This window comes from Micropterus dolomieu, linkage group LG06 (assembly GCF_021292245.1).
Source record: "Micropterus dolomieu isolate WLL.071019.BEF.003 ecotype Adirondacks linkage group LG06, ASM2129224v1, whole genome shotgun sequence".
NCBI classification, from domain to species: domain Eukaryota; kingdom Metazoa; phylum Chordata; class Actinopteri; order Centrarchiformes; family Centrarchidae; genus Micropterus; species Micropterus dolomieu.
In genome coordinates this window covers 21,457,887-21,483,662 of record NC_060155.1, presented here as the reverse complement: position 1 = coordinate 21,483,662, position 25,776 = coordinate 21,457,887, and the positions used below count along the sequence as shown (strand labels likewise).

At 41.7% G+C, this 25,776-nt stretch overlaps 3 protein-coding genes and 1 long non-coding RNA gene across 6 annotated transcripts; 2 read left to right on the top strand and 2 right to left on the bottom strand.

Annotated features, from left to right (window-relative positions):
* The first annotated feature begins 1,045 nt into the window (after window positions 1–1,045).
* LOC123972666 (transmembrane protein 69-like) lies at window positions 1,046–2,789 on the top strand. Of its 2 annotated transcripts, none has more exons than XM_046052241.1 (3): window positions 1,046–1,205; window positions 1,397–1,442; window positions 1,577–2,789. In XM_046052241.1, the coding sequence occupies exons 2-3, from the start codon at window positions 1,404–1,406 to the stop codon at window positions 2,282–2,284; spliced, it is 747 nt and encodes a 248-aa protein (XP_045908197.1). In that variant the 5' UTR covers window positions 1,046–1,205; window positions 1,397–1,403; the 3' UTR covers window positions 2,285–2,789. The 2 variants fall into 2 exon arrangements, with proteins under 2 accessions (XP_045908197.1, XP_045908196.1); XM_046052240.1 differs by having other exon boundaries at window positions 1,071–1,175.
* A 382-nt stretch (window positions 2,790–3,171) lies between these two features.
* LOC123972665 (intracisternal A particle-promoted polypeptide) lies at window positions 3,172–8,567 on the bottom strand. 2 transcript variants are annotated; one of them, XM_046052238.1, is made up of 10 exons: window positions 8,424–8,567; window positions 7,575–8,002; window positions 7,278–7,489; window positions 6,793–7,012; window positions 6,506–6,661; window positions 6,181–6,348; window positions 5,948–6,085; window positions 5,327–5,449; window positions 4,895–5,115; window positions 3,172–4,765 (listed from the first exon to the last, which is right to left on the bottom strand). In XM_046052238.1, the coding sequence occupies exons 2-10, from the start codon at window positions 7,918–7,920 to the stop codon at window positions 4,541–4,543; spliced, it is 1,809 nt and encodes a 602-aa protein (XP_045908194.1). In that variant the 5' UTR covers window positions 7,921–8,002; window positions 8,424–8,567; the 3' UTR covers window positions 3,172–4,540. The 2 variants fall into 2 exon arrangements, with proteins under 2 accessions (XP_045908194.1, XP_045908195.1); XM_046052239.1 differs by having other exon boundaries at window positions 7,575–8,018; window positions 8,424–8,509.
* Window positions 8,568–13,170: 4,603 nt separating this feature from the next.
* Window positions 13,171–17,267, top strand: LOC123971820. The gene is made up of 3 exons (XR_006825307.1): window positions 13,171–13,223; window positions 14,335–14,422; window positions 16,880–17,267. It is a non-coding gene; the product is annotated as an uncharacterized LOC123971820 (long non-coding RNA).
* LOC123971819 (phosphatidylinositol 3-kinase regulatory subunit gamma-like) lies at window positions 14,571–21,222 on the bottom strand. The gene is made up of 10 exons (XM_046050828.1): window positions 20,856–21,222; window positions 18,748–18,859; window positions 18,530–18,628; window positions 18,229–18,409; window positions 17,972–18,088; window positions 17,691–17,833; window positions 17,403–17,579; window positions 17,186–17,260; window positions 16,908–17,078; window positions 14,571–16,789 (listed from the first exon to the last, which is right to left on the bottom strand). The coding sequence occupies exons 1-10, from the start codon at window positions 20,908–20,910 to the stop codon at window positions 16,516–16,518; spliced, it is 1,404 nt and encodes a 467-aa protein (XP_045906784.1). The 5' UTR covers window positions 20,911–21,222; the 3' UTR covers window positions 14,571–16,515.
* Between the last annotated feature and the right edge of the window lie 4,554 nt (window positions 21,223–25,776).

The window sequence follows — 25,776 nt, the reverse complement described above, 5'->3', positions numbered from 1 at the left end:
TTTTTTATTACAACTTGAAATTTTAGAATATGCAAATGAGGTATGTTCTCATTAAGTATGCACTGTATCACACATCCATTTTCCGGCACTTTGGTAAGAGTTAGATGTTTTTTTTCTGTATTATTGTGATTATATATCAAATAGACAGACATTTAGACAGAACTTTAGTGTGTATATTATTTATACATCTACAGAAGAAATGCAAACCATTCTACTTTTATTGTATTGGTCTTTACATTCCTCTGTACTGCTGTAACAACAAGAATTTCACCTATGGAGGATTAATAAAGGCATATCTTATCTTATCTTTTTGACAGAATGGTTTATCAATATACCAGTCATATGTGTGATGGACCCTTTTTCCCCCAGTTATTTACAGATAAAGTACAACTTAAAATGTGAATAACAAAAAAAAAAACTCTCTACAAATGTCTAGCTATAAAACCTAAAATTATGATGATCTAACTTCCTTCAAAGTCGAGGGAAATGACTTGGAATACAGGAAACATGTCATATTGAGAAAAAGGGCTGTTAAAGATTAGCTAATGCATTAGAAACACACTTAGCATATAAATTACTGTTTGTAACATGAACACATGTCTTACAGACATATGATAAATTAACTAGCCAACATTGTGCTCTAGAAAACTAGCTTTTCAAAAGACCAATTGAACTTTTACATAGAAAATGCTAACAAAGATGAAATTAACGCGATCTGTAGTTTATTGAATTGGTATAAAATAGACAAATAATAATTTATATATATATTATTAAAGATTGTTTAGTACATTTTATAAAAGTATGGTAAGGATAGTAAATAATTAAATAAATTCAAATCTGAAAGTTGACAGATTGAAATCATTAATTTGGACAGTGGTGTCTCGCCTTCAATAAAATTACCACACAGTACTTTTTGAATATTTTTCATATTAGTCTCAGAACACTGTGCTGGTAGCATGTATATTTGGATTTTGCCATATTGAATATAACTTAACACCTCCCCCGCCCCCGACAGCCAAACCAGTCGATATCAGAACCAGTCTGCTTCAGTTGGTTTGAGGAGATCATGAAACATTTAATCGAGCACCGATAGAATGGCAGCCAGCAAACGACCTCTAGTTTAGCTAGTTAACTGGATCTATTAACTCAATGCAAGTGTGCCTGCAGTGGCTTTGGTAAACCATTGAATGACAAACAATTAAAGGGTAACGTTTACGTAACTGTAACCTCTGTGGTTTATAGGTTGTTACAGTAGAATAGCCTTGTATTGCATCAGGTTGAGCAAGTGGCATGCTATCTGTTAATAGCACGTTAGCATGGGGTGGTTATAGACTAATTAAAACCTCATGCGTTATGGGGCCTGTTTTATTGCTGATAAATAACTTTTCTTTTTCAGGTTGAAAATGATTAGATTTGCAGCTGGAAGACGCATAATTTCTGGGGTGAGATTAAAAGAGAATTTGAGTGTTGATTAATACCTGCTTACTATGAAAACAGAGGTACTGTATGTGCCAGCATTATGTAACAGTAAAAAGTCATGATGTTTATGCACCCTTTATGATTATTATGTTCTCAGGTTCCAGTATGGAGATGTTTTCAGCAGATAACCAGAGCACCAAACTACACAACAAAAGCTCAGCAGCTGTTTCCCTCTCAAGCCTTCTCTGTGTTAATGCCATCCAGACTAACATCCACAAACAGGATGTTGAGCGTCAGGCCCGTGGGCTGGCCTGTCTCACGTCTCTGCCACGGGGATTCACGAGGCGCCTCAGGGATAGGCGACAGAAAAGAGGGTTTCAGTTTAAGGGCCCTCACCCAGGCTCCCAAACCAGCTCTGTATCTTGGTTTCTCTGGCCTCTTGCCTTTTCTGTCAGCTCCTCTCCTGATGGCTGCCACACAGTCCTTCTACCCTGAACTGGCATATGCTCAAGTGGTCTATGGAGCCTCTATAGTCTCCTTCCTTGGAGGTGCCCGCTGGGGGTTTGCCATCCCTGCCGGTAGTCCTGCTCAGCCTGACTGGATGAACTTGGGCAACAGTGTGGTGCCTTCACTTCTGGCCTGGCTGGCACTGCTCTGCAGGGACAATATTGCAGAGGGAGCACTGGTAGTTATTATGGGATTGGGTCTATCTCTGCACTTTGACCTGACCCTGCTGCCTGGCTACCCCTCCTGGTTCAAAGCCATGCGAACTGTCCTCACTCTGGTCGCCACCTTCTCACTGGTGGCTACCCTGACAATTAAACAATTCTACCCTGAGAAGAAGATAAAAGAGTTTCAGGACTGATTTAAGAGGGCAGTTTGTACTTCATAAAAATGTAAATTGCACATCTACAGACAATTGGTTTTGTTCATACTGTAGACCAACTCACAGTAAAAATAAGTTAATAAAAAAAGTTGTGTAAATGTAAAGGCATAAAGGTGGCATATCATTTAGAAACTGAACAAAAAATGTTTTCTCAGTTGCCAAGTGGGCACTGAAATTTCAGACTTCAGAGGATCTAGATTAAAATATCCAAATGTAGAAAAAGGCAGATTTTTGAAATGAATGTAACATGTATCATCTATCAGAAAACATTTGTAGAATCACAGTCTTTGCTGGGAAAAGTAGACAAAAAATACCCTTATTGATAATATGTTTGGATATGGCAATTTTACATGTGCAGAGTTTAGACAATGTTGTCCATTATTGTGTAACTCCTGACTGATAAAAGTCAAAACCACAGCTGAAGAAATGCGTGGGAAATCTGTAAACTGCTTTCTTAAGTTTTTTAAAGGTTATTTATACAGTACATTTCTGTTTTTATTAATTGTTCCCAAACACCCTCACCCATCTTTTTCTCTCTGCCTCTTTCATGACTCTATTGTGAGGAGCTACAGTATATGATACATAGACCTATATATTACATCAGTCATGTAAAGATGTCATGTTTTTACACATCACAACTTTTGAGTTCAACATGTAAGTTTACCGTGATATTGACATTTAGTGCAAATGTTCAGTGTAAATCCATGCTGGAGATAAGTGATCCCACATTTTATCTTTTCTGGGAATAGTGCCACATCAATACCAAACAACCTTGAGGCTTTATAGTAGCAGACCTCAGCCAAGTAGAAGAATGCAGCACCTAATAAAAAAGGTCACTAGAGAGCTGATGAAACAGATGAACTGAATTGAGGAGTACGCTTTTTCATTTAATGAGGTGCCACTAATCCAGTGAGATGTCAAATGTAATCTAACAGAGCAAGTGTTGCTACTGTAGATTGCTTGTTTGCACAGTGCAGATCCTCTCTCTTACAAATATATAGTCAACACAGGATTTTCTTTCATAAACTAAAGACACAGACTCAGTGTGATGTTTACAGTGGTGTCTTTGTGCTGTAATTTCACAAAAAGTACAGACTGCAATCATACTAGCCTAACATACCTCCATACCATCATGTTTGCACAGGACTACCGAAATTTAAGTTTTGTATTTTAAAGATAGAGGGAATGTAGCTTCATTCAGCACGCAAATAACCATTTTATGAAGTTTATTAAGTCTGAAAAGCAACCAATAAAATGTTACTATTATTAATATTCTGTTGTTTAGAAATGGATAACAGTACATGCTAGGAAATATTGTTACAGTGCAACAGCTCCAGTCAGCTTGCAAATGTGATGAGGAAACAAAGTAACTTACCATAAAGAAGGTAAACACATTTCTAATCATGTGCATTGCCTGTATCTTAACATCAGAAAGTTGAAATGTAAATTCTAGCAATATCAGGTGCCACTGTTGAGTGAATTGTCTTGGATTTAAGTGTAAATGGTGACTCGGAGGCACTATTATTTACAGCATCATATATATATAAATAAATCCAGTGAAAATGATTGAGTGATAACCTCACTGATGTGACAACAGTGGTGTGCTGTTCAAGTTTATAATTATTTAGAGAAATCACATTGGAAATTTGGTTCCATTATTAAATAGGCTTAAGTGGTTTGATAAAACTTACAAGTAGCAATGCACTCACCTCAAACAGGAAATATAAAGAGAAAACAAAGGGAAAAAACTGTGCTTTCACATTCTATCCAAGAACAGTGTCAACAGTCCCCATATGACTCTTAGACATGAGAAGAAAAACTATCTGGTCCATCCAAAATAGAACTCCTCCGCTGTGAAAAAGTATCCTCATCACAAGGATCGCTTCGTCTTCAAACACTCAAAAGGGAGAAACAAGGGTACTGCCACTCTTATAGTCTTGTAAATTGATTTAGTGAATTGAAAATAGAGAGACGGATGAGTTCTGTAACAGTGTAAGCGGAAGCAGTTTTCCAGTTTTAGATCTGCTGTCATATTCTTATGCTCAATAAATGTCAAATGTTCTGGACAAATAAAAAAGAAAAACATGTCTAATTAATTTATAAATAACACTTACAATAATGTAAAATACTAATTGAGACAGAAACACACTTTAGTGTTTCTTAAGGTGCAGCTGTTCTGTTTTGGGATGATTCAGGTGCTGATATGGACGTTCACAATTTGAATATTCCTGGCTGTCAGAGCACAGCCAGTCCGCCGTCACAGCGGCTGGTGATCATGTTGCCAACTTCAGTCCAGGTATCCAGGTGTGGGTCATAGATTTCCACAGAGTCCACCGTCACCGGTGCAGAGAAGTCTCTGCTGGCGGCCCTGCCCCCGACAGCGTACAGCAGCCCATTAACTGCTGACACTGACACGCCTGCACGAGCTGTAGACATTGAGGCCACCTCAACCCATTTCTCCTGTAGAAAAACAAGGACAGAGGCGAGTAGATGTTAGGAAACAGATAATACAGAAAACTGAAATTAAATGAAAGGTCTCTAGTGACCCTTAACAGTAACATATCCCCCTCTTTCTCTCTCCCGCTTTACCTCTTCTGGACAGTACTTCTCCACTGTCTCTAGTGCACCCAGTGCCTCATTCCACCCGCCCACCGCGTAAATGCAGTTATTGAGGCAGGCGACGCCCACGTAGGCTCGACGTGTGACCATGACGGGCAGGGCACTCCATCGACGGGAGATAGGGTCATACACCTCGGCTGAGCGCAGCTCCATTCCTTCGTCACTGATTCCACCAATCACATAAATAAACCCTGGAAGAGACAACTGGATTTATCTCAGAGCTGCTTCGCTGATGTCGTCAGAGAAACAAAGAAATAAACTTTAGTAAACCGAAGCAGGAAGGGGGGGGTTCACTGGCACTTGTGTTATGGTGTGCGAACACTGATAAAAGCTTTTAACCTCACTTCCAAGTTGCACTGGATTATACACATTTATTTTTCAAAAAAAGGGAGAGGAACACACCTTGTAGCTCACAGCAGCCAAAATAGTAACGAGGAACCGCCATGCTGCCAATGACCTCCCACTTGTTCTCCTCTGGGTCATATCGTTCCATGGTCTTCCCAATCTCAGAGCCAATCCAACCACCTTACAGAGAACAGTGCAATCATCACGTCATGTTCTCTGTCTGAAGTTTCCCAAGATGCTGGTTATGAAGTATCAATTAAATTTCTTATTGTTGAACTTATTAAACTTGCTTTTTGCTTTTTTTCTCCCATTTTCTACGTTGTTTTGTTCTGATATTGATGGGATTCAAATCTGCTTGTACTTTTTTTTTGTTTCCTTCTTTTACAATCTACAAGCATTACTACTTCTGTTTACATTTTTGGTTATGTTTACAATGTACAATTGTTTCATTGATTTTCACTTTTCACAAAGGCAACATTTTCATTTTTAGTACAGTGTACATGTTTTCAAATCAGAGCAGAGATGACCCCAGTGATGTCACTTGAGTAGTACTAACCATGACTAGTAAACTGATCTGCATGTGTGAAATCGGTTGGGGTGCCCTTTTAAAACTAAAGTACCTGTTTGAGCTGGATGTGTTGTGGCTAAACACAGTGATAGTATTAATGTGGCATTTACCAAGTGCATACAGAGCTCCGTGGCAGGGGCAGACGCCAACTCCACAGCGAGGAAAGTTCAGAGACGCCACAGCGGCCCACTGCTTGGTCACTGGGTCATATCTCTCTGTGCAGTCAAAAATCATTGAATCTTTCTCCCCTGGTGACAAAAAAATAATTCCTTGTCAGACTGAAGACTGCTGAGGTTCTTGAAGAAGGCTTGAAGACAAACACAAGACAGCCGTGCTCTCTCACCTCCCACCACGTAGATCATGCCCTCCAGTACTGCCACCCCCAACCCGCTGCGGGCCTGGTGCAGAGATGATACAGTGGTCCAGTACTGGTTAAAGGTGTCGAAGCGCTCCACACAACTCAGTGCCCGGCTGTCACTCCAGCGACCGCCCTGTAGCCGAGTGTAGCCTCCTGCCACAAAGAACAGAGTAAAGGTCTAAGGTTATATGGCATTTCTGACATTTCTTATTTGGAAGATTGCAGGTACAGTATTTATTTAAACTGTCTTCAATCACCAAATTTCATCAGGTGACTTTTCTATGCTTTAGAAAGTTATTTGAAACCGAACCTATAGCATATAGGTATTTCCTGGCTTTTCTTCTGGGTCTCATCTTGGCTGGTTGTAGCTGACTGTACATCTTATTTTCTTTGGGAGACTTTGTGACTTCAGTGTATTCCTTCAGCAGAGTCTGCAGTGCCACCCGCAGGCTGAAGTCCGTAATACCTTTATTGAAGACAAAATGGTAAATAATTTAAGATGTTGTTTACAATGTGTCTTCATCTAACCAATTCAACACTGTGAATATAAATCATGAAGTATGTAAAATATAGTGCAAAATGTTACGTTTTCCCTACCCTCTATGTACTTGAACAGTCTCTGTGGGGAAAGCAGAGGGAAGCGGACTGGTTCCAACACCTCCACTACATGTTTTTTCCTCTTTGCTACGTCTTGGAGAACCCAGTCCATGGCTGCAGTGAATACCTGGTACTCATCCTCAATTCTCAGCTCTTCACTCCTAAGCAGCCTCACCAGCTGATCCTTCGTAAGGCCCCTGAACTCATCAGTGATACACACCTAAAGGGAGGCAGTTGACAGAGACAGTCTCTAAGGATCAAATTTAGATAAATAGTAATAGAGATAGATAAATGGTAAGAATATCATGCTGTTAAAATGCTGATGGTGTTTGAGTGGCCTTGTTTTGAATACGGACAGGATAAGAACAGATGTCATGTACAGCTAGCTTTAATTTACCAGGGAAAAACAGAATAGAGTTTGACAGCAACAACAGAGTATTGGCAGAGAGATAAAACGACATACAGTATCTCTCATTGTTACATACCTCCAGAAAGTGAACATGTATGTAGTTCTCAGTGAACTCCAGCATATCAATGCAGGCAATCTGCTCCAGGAACTGAAAGATGCCCACACAGTTGGATGGGTCCATATGGCCCTTGAGAAACTCTCCACAGATGGACACCACCTCATTTAGCTGCAGCATGTCTGCGGCCACCATCAGCTCCTGGACATTCTCCACCGTCACACTGATCATGCCTGACAGGAAAGGGTAGACATTTCCTTTCAGACAATGGCATAAAATTATGGAACACAATGATGGGAATATCAAGATCATGCGGACCTGTGTATATGAAGTCCAGCAAAACCTCAAAGACTTCAGTTTCCACTCCAAGGATCTGCACTTCCTCTTTATCCGCCTCCCTCATACCCCCGGAGAACAGAGCGGAGAAGTAAGGGCTGCTAGCAGCAAGAACAAGTCGGTGGACCCTGAAGACACGGCCTCCAACTTTCAGCCCCACGTCACAGAAGTCGGTGCGGAGCCGCATCTTGTTCATTTGGGCCAGGATGAGTCTGGCGTAGCGGTCTGAGGCCAGCAGAGCCTGCTCGGCCGCTTGGGTTGCCATGGCAGCTGCAGCATCACCACCACTGCCACCACAAGTGGATGCTGACACAGAGGTGGAGGACATGGCAGCTGGGGCAGGTCTGTGTTAACATGGAGGCCAGGATTTCCAAACCCTCCTTTCTAGTGAGTCTCAGCATAAAACAGGCCTGAAAGACACATGACCTGATTGCATAAAAAACAAAACACAAAGAGACAGAGACACTTGACTGTTGTGTAACAATACAAAACTGTGGCAATTCCGGGTATATAATAAATGATAAACGTATAAAAAAACGACTTTCACGACTGTGACATGGTAAAGCACACTGGTGCAGTCAGAAGTAAGTTACTGTCCGTCACTCTGTTGCTATATTACCTATACAAAACACCTGCCGCCGCCGTTAGCCAGGCATGCTAACCCAACAGAGAGCAGGATTCAACCATCATATTCACCGTAAAAATGTTCTGCTGAAATCAGACACCTTTACTCCTCGGGCAATCCCTGCTCAGAGTTTCAACTCGCAGGGGACTGCGCACTTTTATAGAAAATAAATGTCTAAATTCAGCTGATATTTAGCCGCGACTTACCCATAAGTTTGCTGATAAGGATGCAAGCAACTTCCGTTACCCTGCAGACTGTCAATCCTTTTTTCTGGAATCGACTGCACTGGCAGCCTGGCCACGAGCCTGGCAGATGAATCTCCGGTCATAACTAATCAATCCCCGAGAACGTTCCCTTTTCGGTTTACCCTCTGTCAGTGACCCTGGTTGTCTCTCTTGGGAAACAAAACTTTAAATTAAACGAAGGCGTGGCTTATTTCGTTTTAATTATTTATATATTTTCTTATTTTGGTCACTTTACCCAAGAATCTGCGCCAGGATTGCCATAACACACAACGCCAGATGGCAGTGTTGCCTTTGATCAAGCAGCTAACAAATGGAAGCCCTTGACAACAAGCCACACAACCTACTGTGTAAATTATCATAGTGTTCTTAGCATGTCAGCCCCCAGCAGAATGGTAATTATAGATGTAGCTATCCTCCACTGTGTTGGTTGTAACCTCTTCCACTAGAGACTCGACCAAGCCTACCACCTAGTCTACTCTTAGACAGTGGCAATGGGTAGTCCAGTTTGTTTTAATCAGTAGCCTGACATCAAATTAGTTTAAAGATTATGTTGGAAACCTGCTATTAGATACAGAACTTTAGCACTGCTTGGGCCCATTAGACCTGTCTGGTCCACTGTATTGAGGTGAAAAACGCTTTTGACAGTTAAAAGAAAAAGTCCTGTAACTGTCACTGGACTTGTATTTCCTGCTATTTCATTGTGTCATCCAGCTTGCAGTGTACAAGGGAATATGTGGTGGCACCAACATTGGCCAATTAAAACTCAAAGGTAGATATGTGCTAGCCTGGCCACCCTTTGTACTCCACAATTGGTTGGGTTTCCCTTTTGTTGCCCTGTAGGCCTATTGTTAAATTTTCACCGTGCCCTGTTTACCTAAAGAGAATCCACAATGGCCATTATCTGAGCTGAACAATTAGGTTATTGGATTCATCTTAAATGGATTCTTAGTAAGCCAATGTAAGGTAAAGCTCACCTTCTGAACTGAGTGACATTTGAAAAACACCACCTGCCACTTTAAGCAAGTAAGTAAAAAAAGTTTATTTAACATAGCACCTTTCATAGAGCAAGGTCACAAAGTGATTTACAAGAGTAAAACATCAGAAATAAAACCACCAAAACACAAAGAAACAACAATAAATCATAAGCAATAACAGACCTTAAAAGTCACACATGTTTGTACATATTAGACAGCATGAGGCAGAACAAAGGCCAGTTTCAATAAAAGAGTCTTCAGCTTCTTTTTAAATGTGTCAACAGAGACAGCAGAACGTACATAGCCTATAGAAGGAGGAGCATTGTGGGAGTCAGGAGTTCCAACGCAATTCATCACCTTCTGTTTTTAGTCGAGCACAAGGAATGACCAGTAAGCTCTCGACCTAGTGGTGATACAGGGGTGTTCCTCCTCCAAATATCTTGGGAGAAATTTGAAAATGCTATGAGAGACTACAGTGAGTTTGAGAACATGAAAAGCATCATTAGTTAGCCAAACAATCAGTCTAACTCTGAGCTGCCATATTCACTGCTCTAATTTCTCACAATTGACCTTCAGTATAGACCTTTCCATAAGTAAACATGAAACTACTCAACAGCGTTTTAACCTGTGATGGGATATCTTCCCATTTAAATGCTGATCAAACTGTCTTAACTTGGCTACATGGTTATCAGAGAACCAAAACAAAAATCTGGAAGGCGAAAGCATGATCCATCCTCAAAAAAGATAATTTTTTTGTCGGAAGTGGCACGATCCCTATCACTTTTTCTCAAAAACGCTAGAGTTATCTTAGATCAAGAGCCTTAGTGGTGTTTCATTAAAGTGTGACTGACAACAGCCTGCTTTCAGTCAAAGGATGATACACGCTAAGGGACAAACATTTTTACTAGAAGTCCAACATATATAGGCAGAAAACAGGCCTTGGATAAATGCTTTAAAAAATCTTTAATAAAAAAAACTTTATTACAGATTTTTCATGTGTTTCAGCTTTGCCTTTTGTTCTTACTGCTGCCTGGACAGGTGCCTCTAGTAAAACAGGTTTTAATTAGTAGGTGAGGTGCTAAAATGAATTTGAGTGAGGTGACGGAGACTCTTCTGGCAAAAATGGTTCTATTACAATGTGATGTTTTTTTGGTGGGGGGGGGTTGTTGATGGGCTGGCGATGTTTTTGCATGTCATGAACATTGCAATTATTTTCTCCCTTGCTCCCAGAATCTCCCATGCGGGAGAAAAAGTAAATAGTGTGAGGGTCATCCTATGGAAAGTGGTCACCATAATTACCATTCTGTTTTAAGTGCAGGGTATGTCTGACTTTTTCATCAGGGTATGTCTTCTGGCTAGACATTGCTTTCACCAGGAAAGAAAAACATAATGAGACAAAACTGACAGTTTAAGGGGTTCTTATGGGAGTAGAGTTCAGAGAGTACATGAGTGGCCCTAAATCATACCAGATAACAAAACAAGTACCAATTACAATACAATTACAGCACTTTGTGGAAGGATTTTTATTACTATTTTTAATATTGCTCACATACTGTAGATGTAAAAATGTAAATGCTCCGTACTTGTATAGCGCCTTTCTAGTCTTTTCGACCACTCAAAGCGCTTTTTACAGTACATCTGCATTCACCAGTCATACACATTCATACACTGAGCCTAAGTGCTCAAACGGAAACTAACATTCACACACATTCATACACTGGCGGAACAGCCGCCAGGGGCAAATCGGGGTTCAGTATCTTGCCCAAGGACACTTCGACACGCAACCAGGGGGAGCCAGGGATTGAACCGACCTTCCGATTAACAGCCAACCCGCTCTACCTCCTGAGCCACAGCCGCCCATACTGTAGGAATCCCAGTTGTATGTGTATTATGTGTTAATAATACAATTTCCTTCTTATTATAACATTGTAGTTGCAAATGATCTTGCCAACGTGTTTGTTCTGATATTGTCAGACAAGAATCCTGTCCTCACCTGACAGGAGTGGCCTTCCTGATCCTGGCTTCACCAGCTACGCTGTACAGACAGTATTGTGCTTTCAGACCAAGCTGGATTGAGTTGAACTCTGAAGCTTCTCTGCACTGGAGCTGGTGTCTGTCAGTCCTGTGCCACATTTTGTTTGCTGACCATGTGCCTGCTGGTACTTTTTTAATCTATTTGAGAGCTCAACTCCCGGAATGAGATTGTCTTGAGTGATTGAGGGACGATAAGGTCCTTCATTTTATTCCAGCTGAAATCATGAAGGAGGATTGTTTCCTTGAGAGAAAAAAAAATACAGTGTAATTTGTATGTCACATATTGAACTGGAAATCGTACAAACCTGTTTGGCATTCATCCAAAAGGAGAGTCATTATTTTAGAGTTGAGTCAGTATCCCGCTCTACCTGTTTCAAGGAGGTGGGATCATCTTCCATCCCTGCCTGAGCTGGTGTCTGCAAATCTGATTTGGTTGTGGATTTGGATAGGCATTTCTCCTGAATGGTTTGTCAGCAAGCAGTAGTATGTTATCCCCTTAGAGGAGAGAGCTGGCTCAGTGTCAACTCTCATATGTGTGATCCGAGCCCCTTCCTTCAATCACTGTTACCAGAGGTTACTGAGATAGCCAATAAACGATCATTCTTGGTTTGGAAGCATCCAATGAGCTAGTATGAAGTGATGCCATGCTACTATATCTTATCTTTAAATGTGATTTAGGAAAATTGCAATTTCATGCAATTTCACTTTTGTTTTTTGTTTACTTAAGAGTTAACAAAGTATAGTAAAGTAAGTATAAAGTTAAATAAAGTATATCTTCTTCTTTTTAATAGTGCAATGATGGCACCTTATTCTAAATTGATTAATGTTCATATACACTTAATGTTATTTTCTTTTTTGATTTTTATTTGAGAACACATACAAGTCAAGCAAGAGGCCGTGGGCATGTTTCAGTTAAGCCACCAGGACGACATATGGCTTAAAAATCCCTATGCGATTAAGTATTATCCCAAATATTTTGTTGAATGTACAGTATTCACTGCAACATTCAATGACTTGTTTAGCCACTGCTGTAAATGGAGGCTTACTGAGTAATCAGACATGTTGTTATTTTTGGCTATTCTTTAAATGGATACCCAAGATATATATATAGAGAGAGAGAGAGAAAAAAAAAATTATATACAAATTTTCCCAACATTTTCATTCTAAAACTTTGACATGCATTACTAACCATACTTCCTCCAGGGTTGAAAACAATTTTCCAGCTTAATTTTCTAGCTTTGCCATGACCTCAGCAACTCAGTGGTGAGCAACCTGTGAACCTAAATTCCTAAATAAACAGATATGTACATGCATATACAGATGCATACAAAAATATCCAGACACATTGTTTAGCTTGTATGTGTGGGGGTATTAGATAGGCTTCAGAGAAAAAGTGGAGCTGGTGTGTTTAATGGTTCAGTCTGCAGCCTACATGCTGCTTGGCAGGCAACAGTATCTCTTGCCTTCAGCCTATAAGCCAGCTATAATGTGAGCTAGTAAAAAAGAGAGGGGGAAAAATCCCTCTCTCTTATCGATTCTGCCTCCAACATAGCAACTGGTTGCTGATTGGCCGACGTTCGGCACGTCCACGGCCTTCAATTGGCTGATAGGGTAGCGTGAAAACGGTGGAATCAGACGGAGACAGAGGGGAGGAGAAACGCGATTGGCTGCGGCCAAACTGAAAGCGAAAACCTCTTTTTCTGAAAGCCTGCGAGACAGTTGATGGTGTCTGTTTTTAGGCGTGACTCCAAAGGTAATTCGTCCTGCTGCCACCCCCCCCCCCCCACCCCATCCAGTCAGGACTTCTTTAGCTTGAGAACTATAAAGCAAAATGACTGAATTTAAACGAGCCACTTGTAAGACAGATGTGTGGTGACAAGGAAAGAAAGAGGGAAGTAAGGATAGCAGAAACTGTGCATGTTTGAGTAAGAAAATATTAAACTCAGCTTCAGGGAGCTATGGTAAATAGGCCTGAGCACTGGTAGCTAAACTGCTGTTAAAGCAAAATAGATTTGGAGTAAAGCCACCAGGTGTTTCAGGTTAAAGGAAATATAGCAAAAGCCTAGCCATCATTTTCATACCATCCTGTAGCTACAGGAGTGAGGGTGTAATGCACATTTTGAGCACTCTTTCCTGTCCCTCCTCTTTTCCTGTATGACTACCCCACAACACTTTCTCCACCCGCTCTCCCTGTCTTTTGGACACTCATGCAGTGTGACTCAGCGCTGGTACAGTCTGTCCTCTCTATCTTCCCTGCATCTGGTCCATTGTAGCAGATCACGCATGTTTTCTTGTCCACCAGCTCTCTATGCTGACACAGGTAAGAGGGAGTAATCCGTGGCCTGGAACTGAGGCTCTCCCCCAGTACATCCCCGCCCTCTGCACCTCATTAATCCCTACCTAACACGGACCTTATGTGATGGTTGAAATAGGCCACCTGTTGCTCGATCTGGTCAGGGATAGCTAGTGGTGATGTCACCCAGGGTCATCATCGTCATCATTATCATCAGTGGCCACTATATCATAAGGTTTACACAGTACCCTACAGTATTTCTTTGTAGATAGTGCTAAAGTTATCTTTAATTTGGAGCACATTAATTGTGTGTAATTATCAGATAACAATGGTGTTGACTGTGTGATACACTTCTGGAGACATAACTCAAATCTGCCCTCAAGCTGGGTGGTATCAAATGTTTACAGTCGAGCTGCATTCCTTTCGCAGGAGCTTCAAAACAGTTCTGTTTCAAAATACAGCATGTTCATGGTGAAGTAGGTTTGATAGATAGCCAGAATGAGTGGGGAAAGGGCCTGCACATATCCTGCTATTGTCTTTATCGCTTCCTTTTGCTTCCATCTGTCCACAGTGTGTCCTCCAGTGCCCTGGCTGCCTGCTATCTCTGCTGACCCAAGGATAAGCTCATCAGGCGACAATGGCTCCACTAGAGACAGATGGTAAGTTTTAGATCTGTTTTCCACCCATGTCATACAAATTGTAACATTACTTGGAAATAAAGCTCCTAAAATCTTTTAAAATGGTTATCTGAAATGATAAAAGTGATAACAGCAATGCACTGTGGAAAAAAACAATGGATTACATAAGTTGACAAAACCCTCATCAGTTTATTGTCTTTCAGCAAGAAAAAGGTCAGGATCTCACACTGCTTAGCTTCACCCAAGGAGTTTCCTCAATGCCCCAGTGGAGTTATATTTTTATAAGAGGCTTAATCACCCTCCTTCCATAAACCAACCTCAGAAATAAATTTTACACTTTTTCTGTACAGAGTATCTATTGTCCTCAAACTTGAAAAATGTGCCAAGTTCAACATGGATTCCTTTCCTCTTAAGCTATGTAGGCGGCATGTCATGAAAAACATTCATAGCTCGAGCAATGCCACAGTTCAAGTAATGGAGGCAGGATACTTCCGGACCTCTGGCAGTTCACACAAACATCGGAGGCCACATCATACCGACACCACCAAAGAGAGTGCATTTTTGTGTTCAAAATGTCAACCTCTCATAACAGCATTACCTTCACCACCATCATCATCGTCATACATTGCAACAATAGAAATACTGTTGGATTGCACTTTCTTCAAGCTTTCATCTTGTGGCATGTTTGTAGAAAAAATATATATAGAATACAAAAAGCTTATACTTCTTTGAGTAACAGAATATAACATACAGTACTTCAGATTACGTTTTGATCAGCACATCAGCAGGTGTACATAAATTGCCCTCCCCTTGCCCAAATGCAATTACCGGACTTAACAGGGATGTAGTTTTGCTTACTATTAAGCGCTTTGGTCAATGGGTTTAACATTGAGTATGCTCGTACAATGGTATTCTACAAGATGTTAATGCTACATAATTATCCACTGTATATGAATGTCTATTAAGGAAGGGGCAAATAGTCAAGATGCACCACGACTTTTCACATATTCACACGTGGCATTTACCCAAAAATGGTTTGGTCCACCAAACCGATAAGACGGAAACAGCCTGTTTACAGCACCATTTTCCCTCCATCACAAATGCACTACATAGTAGTAACCTATGGGGTTATATTTGTGCCTCATTCCTAAGTGTGCAAGGGACATTTTGAGCACAGAAAAATATTTTTTGCAATCACATAAATTCTATTTTGGAGAAAAAATATTAAAGCAACGAAGAATTAAAAAAAAAATCTATTTTGTGCTCAGTACATTTATTAGTTTCCTATTATGGACATAAGTGCACAATGAAGACATTTTTTCACTCAGTTTTACTAATTCCCCTCTCAATGTCCCTGCTCTCTGTGCTTACAAACCCATGGACACCACATCAGTGTTTCTCTTGCTCTAGACATCTCTTTGCTGGAGGTGCTTGGGTTTGTCTGTAGGTAATTTCTGATTGGCTGTTTTATGTCCAATCTGATTGCTAGAAGTATTATTTGTTACTAGGGGAGTAGGGACGCCAACAAAATAATATGTTAAATTTAGATTTATTAAAAATGTACACATTGAGATGATAAAATAGATTTTTTTTACTTTTTTGCATGATAAATAATTTCTCTAATAAATATGATTTATCTGCTTGCAAAAAAAAACCTGTGCTCAAAATGTGCAATCACATACTCAGGGATGAGGAACAGCTATAACTCTATAGTAACCAAATAGATTTCTAACCTACTGGGCAAATTCAGAACTGAATAAGTCTTAACTAGGGAAATGGACAGACATCTCTAGCAACATCAACTCTGGTTGTAAAAGTCAAACAAAGGTGCAGCACCTGATGTCAGTGAGCAATTTTCTGGTTCATCCCTACCGAAAGCTGTCCATTAAACATATGGCAATAAATGAAATAACAAAAAAAGCATTAACTTTTTTTTTTTTTTTTTTTTAAAGAAGTTCAAGCTGACATTCAAGTTCCGGTCCCACTTCAATCTGTGAAATCCCATTCACAAAAACCGATGGAATCACTGTAGTGCAAAACATTACACAATGCACCTCGATGCAGTCATTCTCGCAGGATACAGTAAACATGTCCTTTTGTCTCTTTCCATTGGATTACATTTCTGGAGCGGCAGGCGGGAGCCCCGCTGTGTGTTTTGGAGTCTGTAAGAGTTTGTGTTCCTCTGCGTGTTGAGAAGGCGTGGCTGCAGCTTTGGCATGTACTGGATGTGACAGCCGAACATCCAGGGCGTCATTGTGTTGGGCTAAGGAGTGCAGGCGATAGTGCAGGACAAGGTCTTTCAGTGAGCAGTGGACGTCGTAGGGCTCAGCAAAGCCGTATCCGTGTGGTGTGCTGTAGACCATACAATGCTTCACTTCCTCATTCACACTGTAATAAATGAAGAAGAAAATCACATCAGTGAGTGTCACACATTTACACCTAGTGTAATATTCATCTCAAAATTGATAAATTTTCCAGACACTGCTTTCCAAAATGTTATACTCACACAACGGAGCAGGCGTAGCATCCCTGTTTGCTGCTCTCACGGATGAGGAACGTTCCAGGAGCTTTCCCCTGAAGCATCTCCTCGGCCTGCGTCCGGCTCAGTTCACCAACAAACCAACTCGTCTCATCCTGATGTGGCAAGTTCTTCTCGTCTCCCTTTAACACGTATGTGCTGATAAAAAACAAGAGCCGTCTTGTAACACCTCTGTAACAGTTCTGTATTTCCTTTACAGTGGCATTTGTTAATACTGTATTCAGAAGAAATTTGTTAAAACTTACTCATCAAGGCTTTCACTCTGCGTCCCCAGCCAATCATTTATGCGTTTCTGCCGTACACCTTTGTGATTGAGCCAGCTGCAAGGAGAGGTGCAAAGAAAGGTTTCATTTTAACATAAGATAATTCTACTTCACAGAGCGGCTACAGAAATGTTTGCTTCTTTATGGGTTTACAGTGATTTACCACAGATAACACATACAATTTCCTGACGCTACTTACTTGAGGTACTGGTCTCTGATGTTGCGTAGTTGGATGAGGTCAGGCCGCAAGCTGTTCATTTTCCTGTCTGTCTCTCTGTAGTCCTCCACCTGCGTTCTCAAATCTTCCTCCAGATGGATTTTGCTGTCGTAGATCTCCCCAAGGCGACACTTCAGCTTCTCATAATTTATCAGAAAGCTAACGAAGTAAAAGTCATAGGTTTGAACAGAGTTCAATAAACATGGGCGCCATGCACCCAAATTAAACAACATTTGTGGATATTTTGTGGACCATGGTGTAATGAAGTACCTCTCCAGATCTTTGTCGGCTCCCTCAGACTGATTGTTCCTCTCAAACTCCTCTCCGTAACGCTCCTGTTCACGACACTGCTCCTCGAAGATCAGCATCGTCTCATTAAAGGCCTCAATAGCTGTTCGCTTCATCTGGATCTCCTGTATCACAAAGAATAGATCCAATAAGAAGAAAACTCAGGAGACTGATGAATGTAAATTCTACTGTTTAAGTAAAGTAAAGTATTAATGATTTGGTCTTAGCACAGACCATCAGAGTTAATTTAATACGTTTTTTACCTGTGAGGTCTTCGTGAAAGCTTCATAAAGACGATCGAACTCTTTTGTCTTCTCTTGATACTGACTGTGAACCTCCTTCAGCTTTCTTCCAGCGACATCAACATTGTCCTCTTTAACCTAAAGTTAGAAATGACACTTAAATATGAACAATTCATAGCCCTCCCCTGTATTTAACAAAAGTCTCTATCATCACTTGTCAAATATTTTTACAGTGTCAGATTGCTGCACAAAAATGTCACATACTGGTGGTCACTAACCTGCTGGAAGCGGGACACAGGATGGGTGAGCATTAGGTCCAGTGTGGCGTTGTATTCCACCAACGGATGGTGCTGATAGTGCCAAATGAGCTCCACCACTGAAGTGAATGTGAGGGGGTCTGAGAAGCCGTACTTCCCGTCACGGTGGTAAATCTTGATCAGCTTGTTGTGCCCGTCTTTCCTGAGAATGTGAAACGTTGTAGCACAAAATCAGATTGTTAATGTAAAATAAAACCCTGTTGATGACATTTGTGGTAGTGCAGTGATAGGAACGAGTATATTCTCTCATTCTTCTGCTTACCTTAATGTCAGGGTAAAGTCTCCTTGCAGCTTTGTGGACGCGTCACGCACCAGAAAGGAGCCATCAGGTGTGTCTCGGAGCTTCTCATTTACTTCATCCCTGAGCGGAAATCAGTTAGTGGTTAACAAAGCTAACATACCAGAACATTAAACAGTACATACTGAGCAGACGCCAGTGTTTGTGTTTGATAAAGCACTGTTAATGTGAAGAAGCTTTACCTGGCTATGTCTCCCCAGTACCATTCAGCATCCTGTAACGAACACGCAGGTGGCAAAAGGCAGTTGTTGTTCACGGTGGAGGGCACGGGCTTTGTTGACCTGGGAGGGAGAGCTACAAGCAGAAGAGAAAGAGAGATGAGAAAATGAAATGCAAGGGATCAGGATAACTTCGATAATTTAGATCTCTCAAAAATTGATCTGTTGTGAGGTCAAGTGAAGCACTGTAAACATGACTCCCTCAATATTATGATTATTGCAACCAAGGATGTGTGTGTGTGTGTGTGTGCGCATGTTAAGGAAAAACAGTGTTCCTAAATGTATACAACCCCCGCCAACCCCCACCCCGCCTCCACCACCAACACACACACACACACACACACACCAGCTTGATGGAGCCTATCAACATCTGAAGACAAGTCCAGGCATGTTTCCAAGACATATCACTCATCAAATCATTACCAACATCTTAAGTGTGGTCAGCACTGAAAAGAGAAAAGTGATAGTTCATTTCTGAGCAGTCAACAATTGTGAAATGTGTTTTCCTTTAATTATTCTAGAAATTCTAACAATTGGGCTTTCAGTTGCCTGTATGCAACTCTTACAGTAGCCTTTGGTACTGTCCTGAATTGCATGAAAGGCATTAAATAAACCATAAGTTATATTTTGAACCACTTGATCATCCCTCACATTTTATAAGGATTGCACCAACCAAGATCCTCTTAAGGTTTCCGTCAAGCTTTAAGGAATAAAATCTGTGAGTCTGGCCGAAAGATTAAACACTTTCCTAAAAATGAAAAAAGGAGGGCAACCTCGCATCAAGAGGAGGTGAAGGGCGATATATTTCACTGCAGGACAAAAGTGCCTTTCATGAGGCAGTTGGGGAGAACACAAGAGCACCCTCAGAGAGGAGAAAATGTGGGTTTCTCCCACCATCCGCTCTCCTCTTTTTCTGACCTTAAAATAAACAAAAGGCAGGTGCAGCAGTACAGTGGCAGGCACAAAACGAAAAGCTGCGGCTCCTGAACTCAGCAAAATTAAATCTGCACACCTTCCCCTTTCTGTCTCCTGCCAAGAAACTCTACTGGCTTCCAAAACCCACATGCGCATACCAGTACAGACAAGAGCTAGGCGGAATAAAAAAAACTATCAATTCAGTCCCGCTGAAGCCTGGTTCGCTCTGTGTCCAACCCAGAAAACACACAAAAGGTTAAAAGATAAGTCTTAATAACCAAACACAGGAACTGTCACTACAACTTTCCTACAACACAGACCTTACAGGGACATATTTGTCTTATTATGTGCCACTTTAAGTTAACACTTGTATTTTATCAACTGTAGGTATCAATAAGAATCTTAAAGTGATCAATGTAGTATGGAAGCTTGCATTATGGTACCATTATAATGAGCTAAAGTCAACTGAATTTAACTAATAGCTAGGTAGGCTAGTTATTTTGAATAAGACATAACAGGACTGAAACACAAGTGTTATAATACACTGTTAGGACAATGTAACAGCGCGTAGGTCAAATGACAAATGTAAATAAAAAATGAACTGTTGTTGAGTTGCCAGAGTTTAGTCATGAGACGAGCTGTCTAGTCTTCTTGCCTCTAGCCTACTTTCAGAGCTAGCACACAAATTAACCACGGCTGGCTGCAGAGGAGAACAAAGCGGTCGTTTCATGCGGCGCTCATTAACGCACCCTCAACTATAGTCCCGTCCAAAAGCTCTCTTTACACTGTCGTGCACATTTAGTAAATGTTTTGGCTTAGGAGGGGATGCAAAACCGCCATGCATTTCTGTCCAAGTTTGTCATATGTGCAGGGACAAAAGAAAAGGCAAGCCACTGCGCCTGGTCCACCGAAAGGTATTACGTAATTGGCAAGTGAATTGCGCTATGCATGCCTGGGCAAAGCCACTGGGGGAGCGCAGCGCTGAGGACCTGGCCATTATAACGCTTTACTAACACCTGCACGGCGTTTGTCAGATGTCAGCTTTATTACATACATTACACGAGATGATGGCAGCAAAAGACAACAGCAGAAAACAGAATAAAACGTTTCCCGACCCCCCGCAGATCAGACAATGGCTGACTTTAACCCTAACTTACCTGGTGGTGCTTGATCCATTTCGATGTAGAATAAACCTCCGGAAGGATAAACCATTCCTGTTCCAAAAGAGTAGTCCAGGTTGCTGTTGTTGTTTTTGCGCGTCGCTAAAAAAAATGAGAAAAGAAATGCACGTTTCTTTTGCCGTAAATGAACCTAATTTAGGCTAGTCGCAGACGCCACGTCCTATATAAATGTGGACAAAAGGAAAACTCCTTCGATCCCGAGTCCATAAAACATCCCAAAGTCCAAATGTGTTGTCTGAACATAGCCTGTCTAACTTGGCTTTTTTTTCTTCAGACAGAGGGAGAGAGAGAGATTGTCAGTTCATGCCTCCTCGCTGTGCCGCGGAGCTCTACTTTACTTCATCTCGGAAGTGAAGCGACTTTAAAGGGCTGTTCGCTACATCATCTTGGCACGGTCCAACCTGCTTCCACAGTAGGGGATTTCTTTTCCTTGCAGGATTCATTGTCACGTAAAACACTTCCAGTCAATGTTATATTACATGGTTAAATAAAAAACAAGACTTTTTAATATAATCTGAAATATAATATTGTGTCTGCTGAATTCCACTTGCAAATACTTTGTGTGCGCCACATTAGTAACCTCTAAATTGTAATGGTACAGCCCAGACCGTTTCATTCAACTCTCCTCAAGCTGCACTGTAACAGCTGAAAATTCCTTTCAGGGCATGAATGGAAAAGAAAAACCTAGTCTATTGGCTTGAATGATCAAATAAGAACATGGTCTAACATGTACCTTCAATGTTTTAATACTTTAAACAACTAGGAATTAACGTTTTTTCTGCCACTTTAGATTTGCCCCAATTTACTGCTGAGTGAAAAGGTTGCAATAGAATTACATCATGCTATAGGTAATATGGCAATTAAACTGTCTTCAGCTGTTTGGCATCCACAGAACACCAGGCTAAAACCCCTTTGTTTGAGAGGTGACTGAGTAGCCAGCCAAGGTAGCAAGTGTGTATTATATTCTTGTTGAGCTTGTCAAACACGTTCAGCCGCCACTCATAATTATTGCTGCTCTGAGATCATCCTGTTGAAGACGCGATATGTAATAGGTGTGTTAACACAGATATACATTAGTGACTTGAAAGTGAATGCAGTGCAGAAAGACTTGATGTTTTTATCGTGAGACATTCTGCTTTTGAAACAGAATGACATTGTGCTATAAATTTTAACAGCCAGGGCCTCTTCCACCAGCTGACATTAGTGGCTACAAGGAGAGTGAAACAAGGCCGCATGGTCAGAGGTCTGTCTCTGTTGGTGTCCAAGCATTTATGGCTGGTCCCCTATTGACCCAAGAACAGAGAGTCAGGGAGTGAAATGCCTCCAGCATTAATTTTTCCCATCACTAAGTCAAATCTTTCCTGTGTCCAGGCGGTGGCCATGAAACATCCTAAACTAACTGCTATGATGGAGCATATGTATGTATGTGAACACACCATAAAATGCTCATGTGTGTGCGTGGGTATTTCTGACAAACACATAGAGAGTTTGTTAACATTTTTGAAGAAAATAAATTATTTGTATGCTGTATGCAAATGCTCTTTAACTTGTCAAATGGTAGTTGTGACAGCTTTCTTTTAGACATTAGATCCACCATTTGACAGGTATGTAATTGTGTGGGTGTGTGTGCACATTGGGTGAATGTGCTCACGTGTGTCTGTGTGCAGTGTTTGAGTGTTCCTGTGCTCCTACTTTAAGAAGACTGGATGCCTGTAATGGCATGCCACTTGTTGGCCTACCCCCTCCCCCGGTTATCCCTCCCCCAGTCTGAGACGAACACAACATTTGCCCCTTTAACTTCTGGGTCTGACCTCTGTGACACATTTCACTACCACCATCCTCTTCACAAAGGCATTGGGCTCCAGACACATCAGTGGGGGACAGTGTCACATAGGCATGCTGAGCTCCAGTCTCTGAGGTTCGTGTTAGGGGGGATATGTTGCCTCTACAATCAGTATTAGAAAAAGCCAAAATTCTTTGGCGTGTGCTGTGTGTTTGCATGTGTGCCCCATCTATGGTGTGTGTGTGTAGTGGCCGGGGTGAGGGAGGGCCGACATGCAGGATAAACCTTTAGGCTTTGCACCCCAGATCCAGGCAGTCCTGATGGGATCAGTGAACGCTAATCGTAAGATTAACCGGCTAGGCTGATACGGCAAGCCTGCCAGTGCCAGCTGCCTACTAGCTGATGTGACTCATCTTGATATCCACAACCGCAATATGCCACTGGACTGTGGGAGTGCTGGGAAAGGCTGCATGAGTTTTAAATTAATAAACAGATGTTTCTCTGTGCTAAATGTTGATAACAGTTAAAGTCTAATTCTGTTAGATTTACATTTTTGACACTGATCTGACAAGCAACTTACAGTGGCTACAGATGGACGGGTACAGGCAGCAAATATTAGGGAGAGTCAGTGTTAGAGACATAAGAGCTTGGTCGTTCCTCTGGTCTAGACTTAGGGTTAGGGTCTAGATTTAGGGTTAAAGTCTAGAGGTTATTAAGTCTATATGGTTCAATGTTTTGTACGTGAACTCTGTGGTGAAATTATAGAAAGATGTAATCCCCATATTTAAGAGTGTTAAATGTGTACATGATAGGCCTCCTGCTGTCATTCACTTAGCAGCACTAAGTTACAACAGCCAGTATTTGTAGAATCGGTGGACTAATCTCATGGTTTTTTGGAGTAATACTTGTTTAGACTTAGTTCACTAACTGTGTCAAGGAACATTATTCATCAGCGTTTTTCATATTTCCTGTGCAGTGCAATGTAGGTCACGTTTTATCAGAGTTTGTTTTGTTTGTTGTCAATCAGAAAAAGACTCAAAGACACAACATGGAGAAACCATGTCAGGGAGTAGTTCAGTTCACCAATGTTGGTATCTGTGTCATGGCCTTGCATTGTAGCCCTGGGTGAATTTCACATCTCTCAAATCTTCTGTACTGTAGTGTGCTGCTATTCACTGCTATTGAAGGGAAACATAATGGTCTTGGCAGGGTGTTCGACATTCACCGTGGAGAAACTGTGGGGTTTCCCTGATCAGTGTCCAGAACCAGCACACAAAGCACGCAGTGGCCCTGCCAGAGGCAACTCAACTGTGGGCAGAGTGTAGGGCGGCTATGGTCTGGCCCCCAGGACCCTGCCATTGTAGAAATGTAAGTGGGGACAGTGTCTGAACGGCTTGAGTTGGAACAGAAAATTTTGGATGACCAAAACTATGAGCTTCAAATAGCTGGGCCCTGGGAAACATAGCTTGTTCTTTTAAGGAGGTCAAAGAGAAGCCAAAAAGAGGAAAAAAACAGAAAACCAATGTTTGGTGGAGGGAATGTCAAATTGGAGGCTACTGTTACTATAGACATCAGCAAAACTGACATACCGTTTTTCCAAACACTCCCGTGTCTGTCTGCCTCTCTGTCTGTCAAGTCCAGCCCTCTCCCCCTCTTTCTCTGCATTAGCACCCAGTGGTCATGCCCACCACTCATCATCTGTCACTCCATTCTACCAGAGCCTAATCTTACAAACAGAGGTGACAACTGAGGTACTCGTGGCATGCCACCACATAACGTTTACCAGCTGAGTGTCTGAGTTATGCCGAGGATGATGATCCTGTGGTATCAGCGGCCTCTGTCTCTCCAGAGGCCTTCCCCACCTCTCTGCTTAAGTGGCACGCCAAATAAAGTCCTGACCATGAAGAGTGTAAGCGGAATATGTCCATGAGATGCTGTCACTTTTTCAGCCCTTCTATCATTAGGATCAAAGTATATAAGGCTGCAACTGACCATTACCATGGTGGGCATAACCATGGCCATCACAGTGTCCCAGAGCTCAAATTGGCATCTTTACATTGCTTGTTTTCTGGACACAACAGATTTAAAGCTGTATTTTTGCTAGACACATAGCTGAATAAAATTCAACATATTGTTTTCACTTGTTCTAAAAACAGAGACTTGTATTATTTTTGCTCCAGTCAACCCACCTGAGAGGTATCAAGTGTGTTAGTGAGCTAGAAGGTCAGTGAAGTTAAGCTATTAACCTCACTCTCTCTCTCTCTCTCTCTCTCTAACACACACACACACACACACACACACACACACACACATGCACAAACACAATTCCAAGCTTTCAAGCAAAGCAAATTTGAGAAGCCGAGACCTCTTTCAAGCTCCTCGGCAGTTGCCCCCTTTATATAAAAGGACACTACCCTCCTCGGCCACAGAGCCATCACATCAGCACTATAACTCTATTAGGCACAGCTCCAGGACACACTAAGCAACCCATAGTCCACAATGGCATCATTGTCAGTGGGGATTGCAGCCATTGTCGTCACTGCTACAGGATTTATTCCCCTCCTCCCATATTGTGACCTTCACCTCTGACCCCGGCTGCCATCTCACATGCTCCAGGACTGAGAGCTAGTGAGGCTTTATGCCTTCTATGTCTTAAATGCTCCTTTACAATGACCCAAGCCTGCTAAGTGGCTTCTTTCCACAGCACCAATGTTGAGATGATTCAGGTTAGTGTCAGCAAGGAGAGAGAGAGAGGAGGGGGGTGGGTTGGTCAGACCACGGAGTTGTGGTTGGACTGATTGACCCTTTGAAAAGGTCAGTTGGAAGGCATGAGAGGAGAAGAGCTGCCTAAATGGCCCTTTTCTCTCCCTCTTCTCCCCCTGGCCAGGGCAGAGACTCTGTATGGTTATTTATGAGCGTGTGGGAGAGCGAGAGGGGCTGCAGTGAAACCCACCAGCCCTCTTTGTTGCGAGGGCTGGGCTAAGGTGCCTGTCATTGGTTCGGTTCTGTCATATATACATGCACGCACACACAAGTGCTCACACACTATTAAGAACTCCTCCCAGAGCTGCAAGGACAGAGGAGAAGACTCTGTTGCGAGGCAGATTTGGAAAA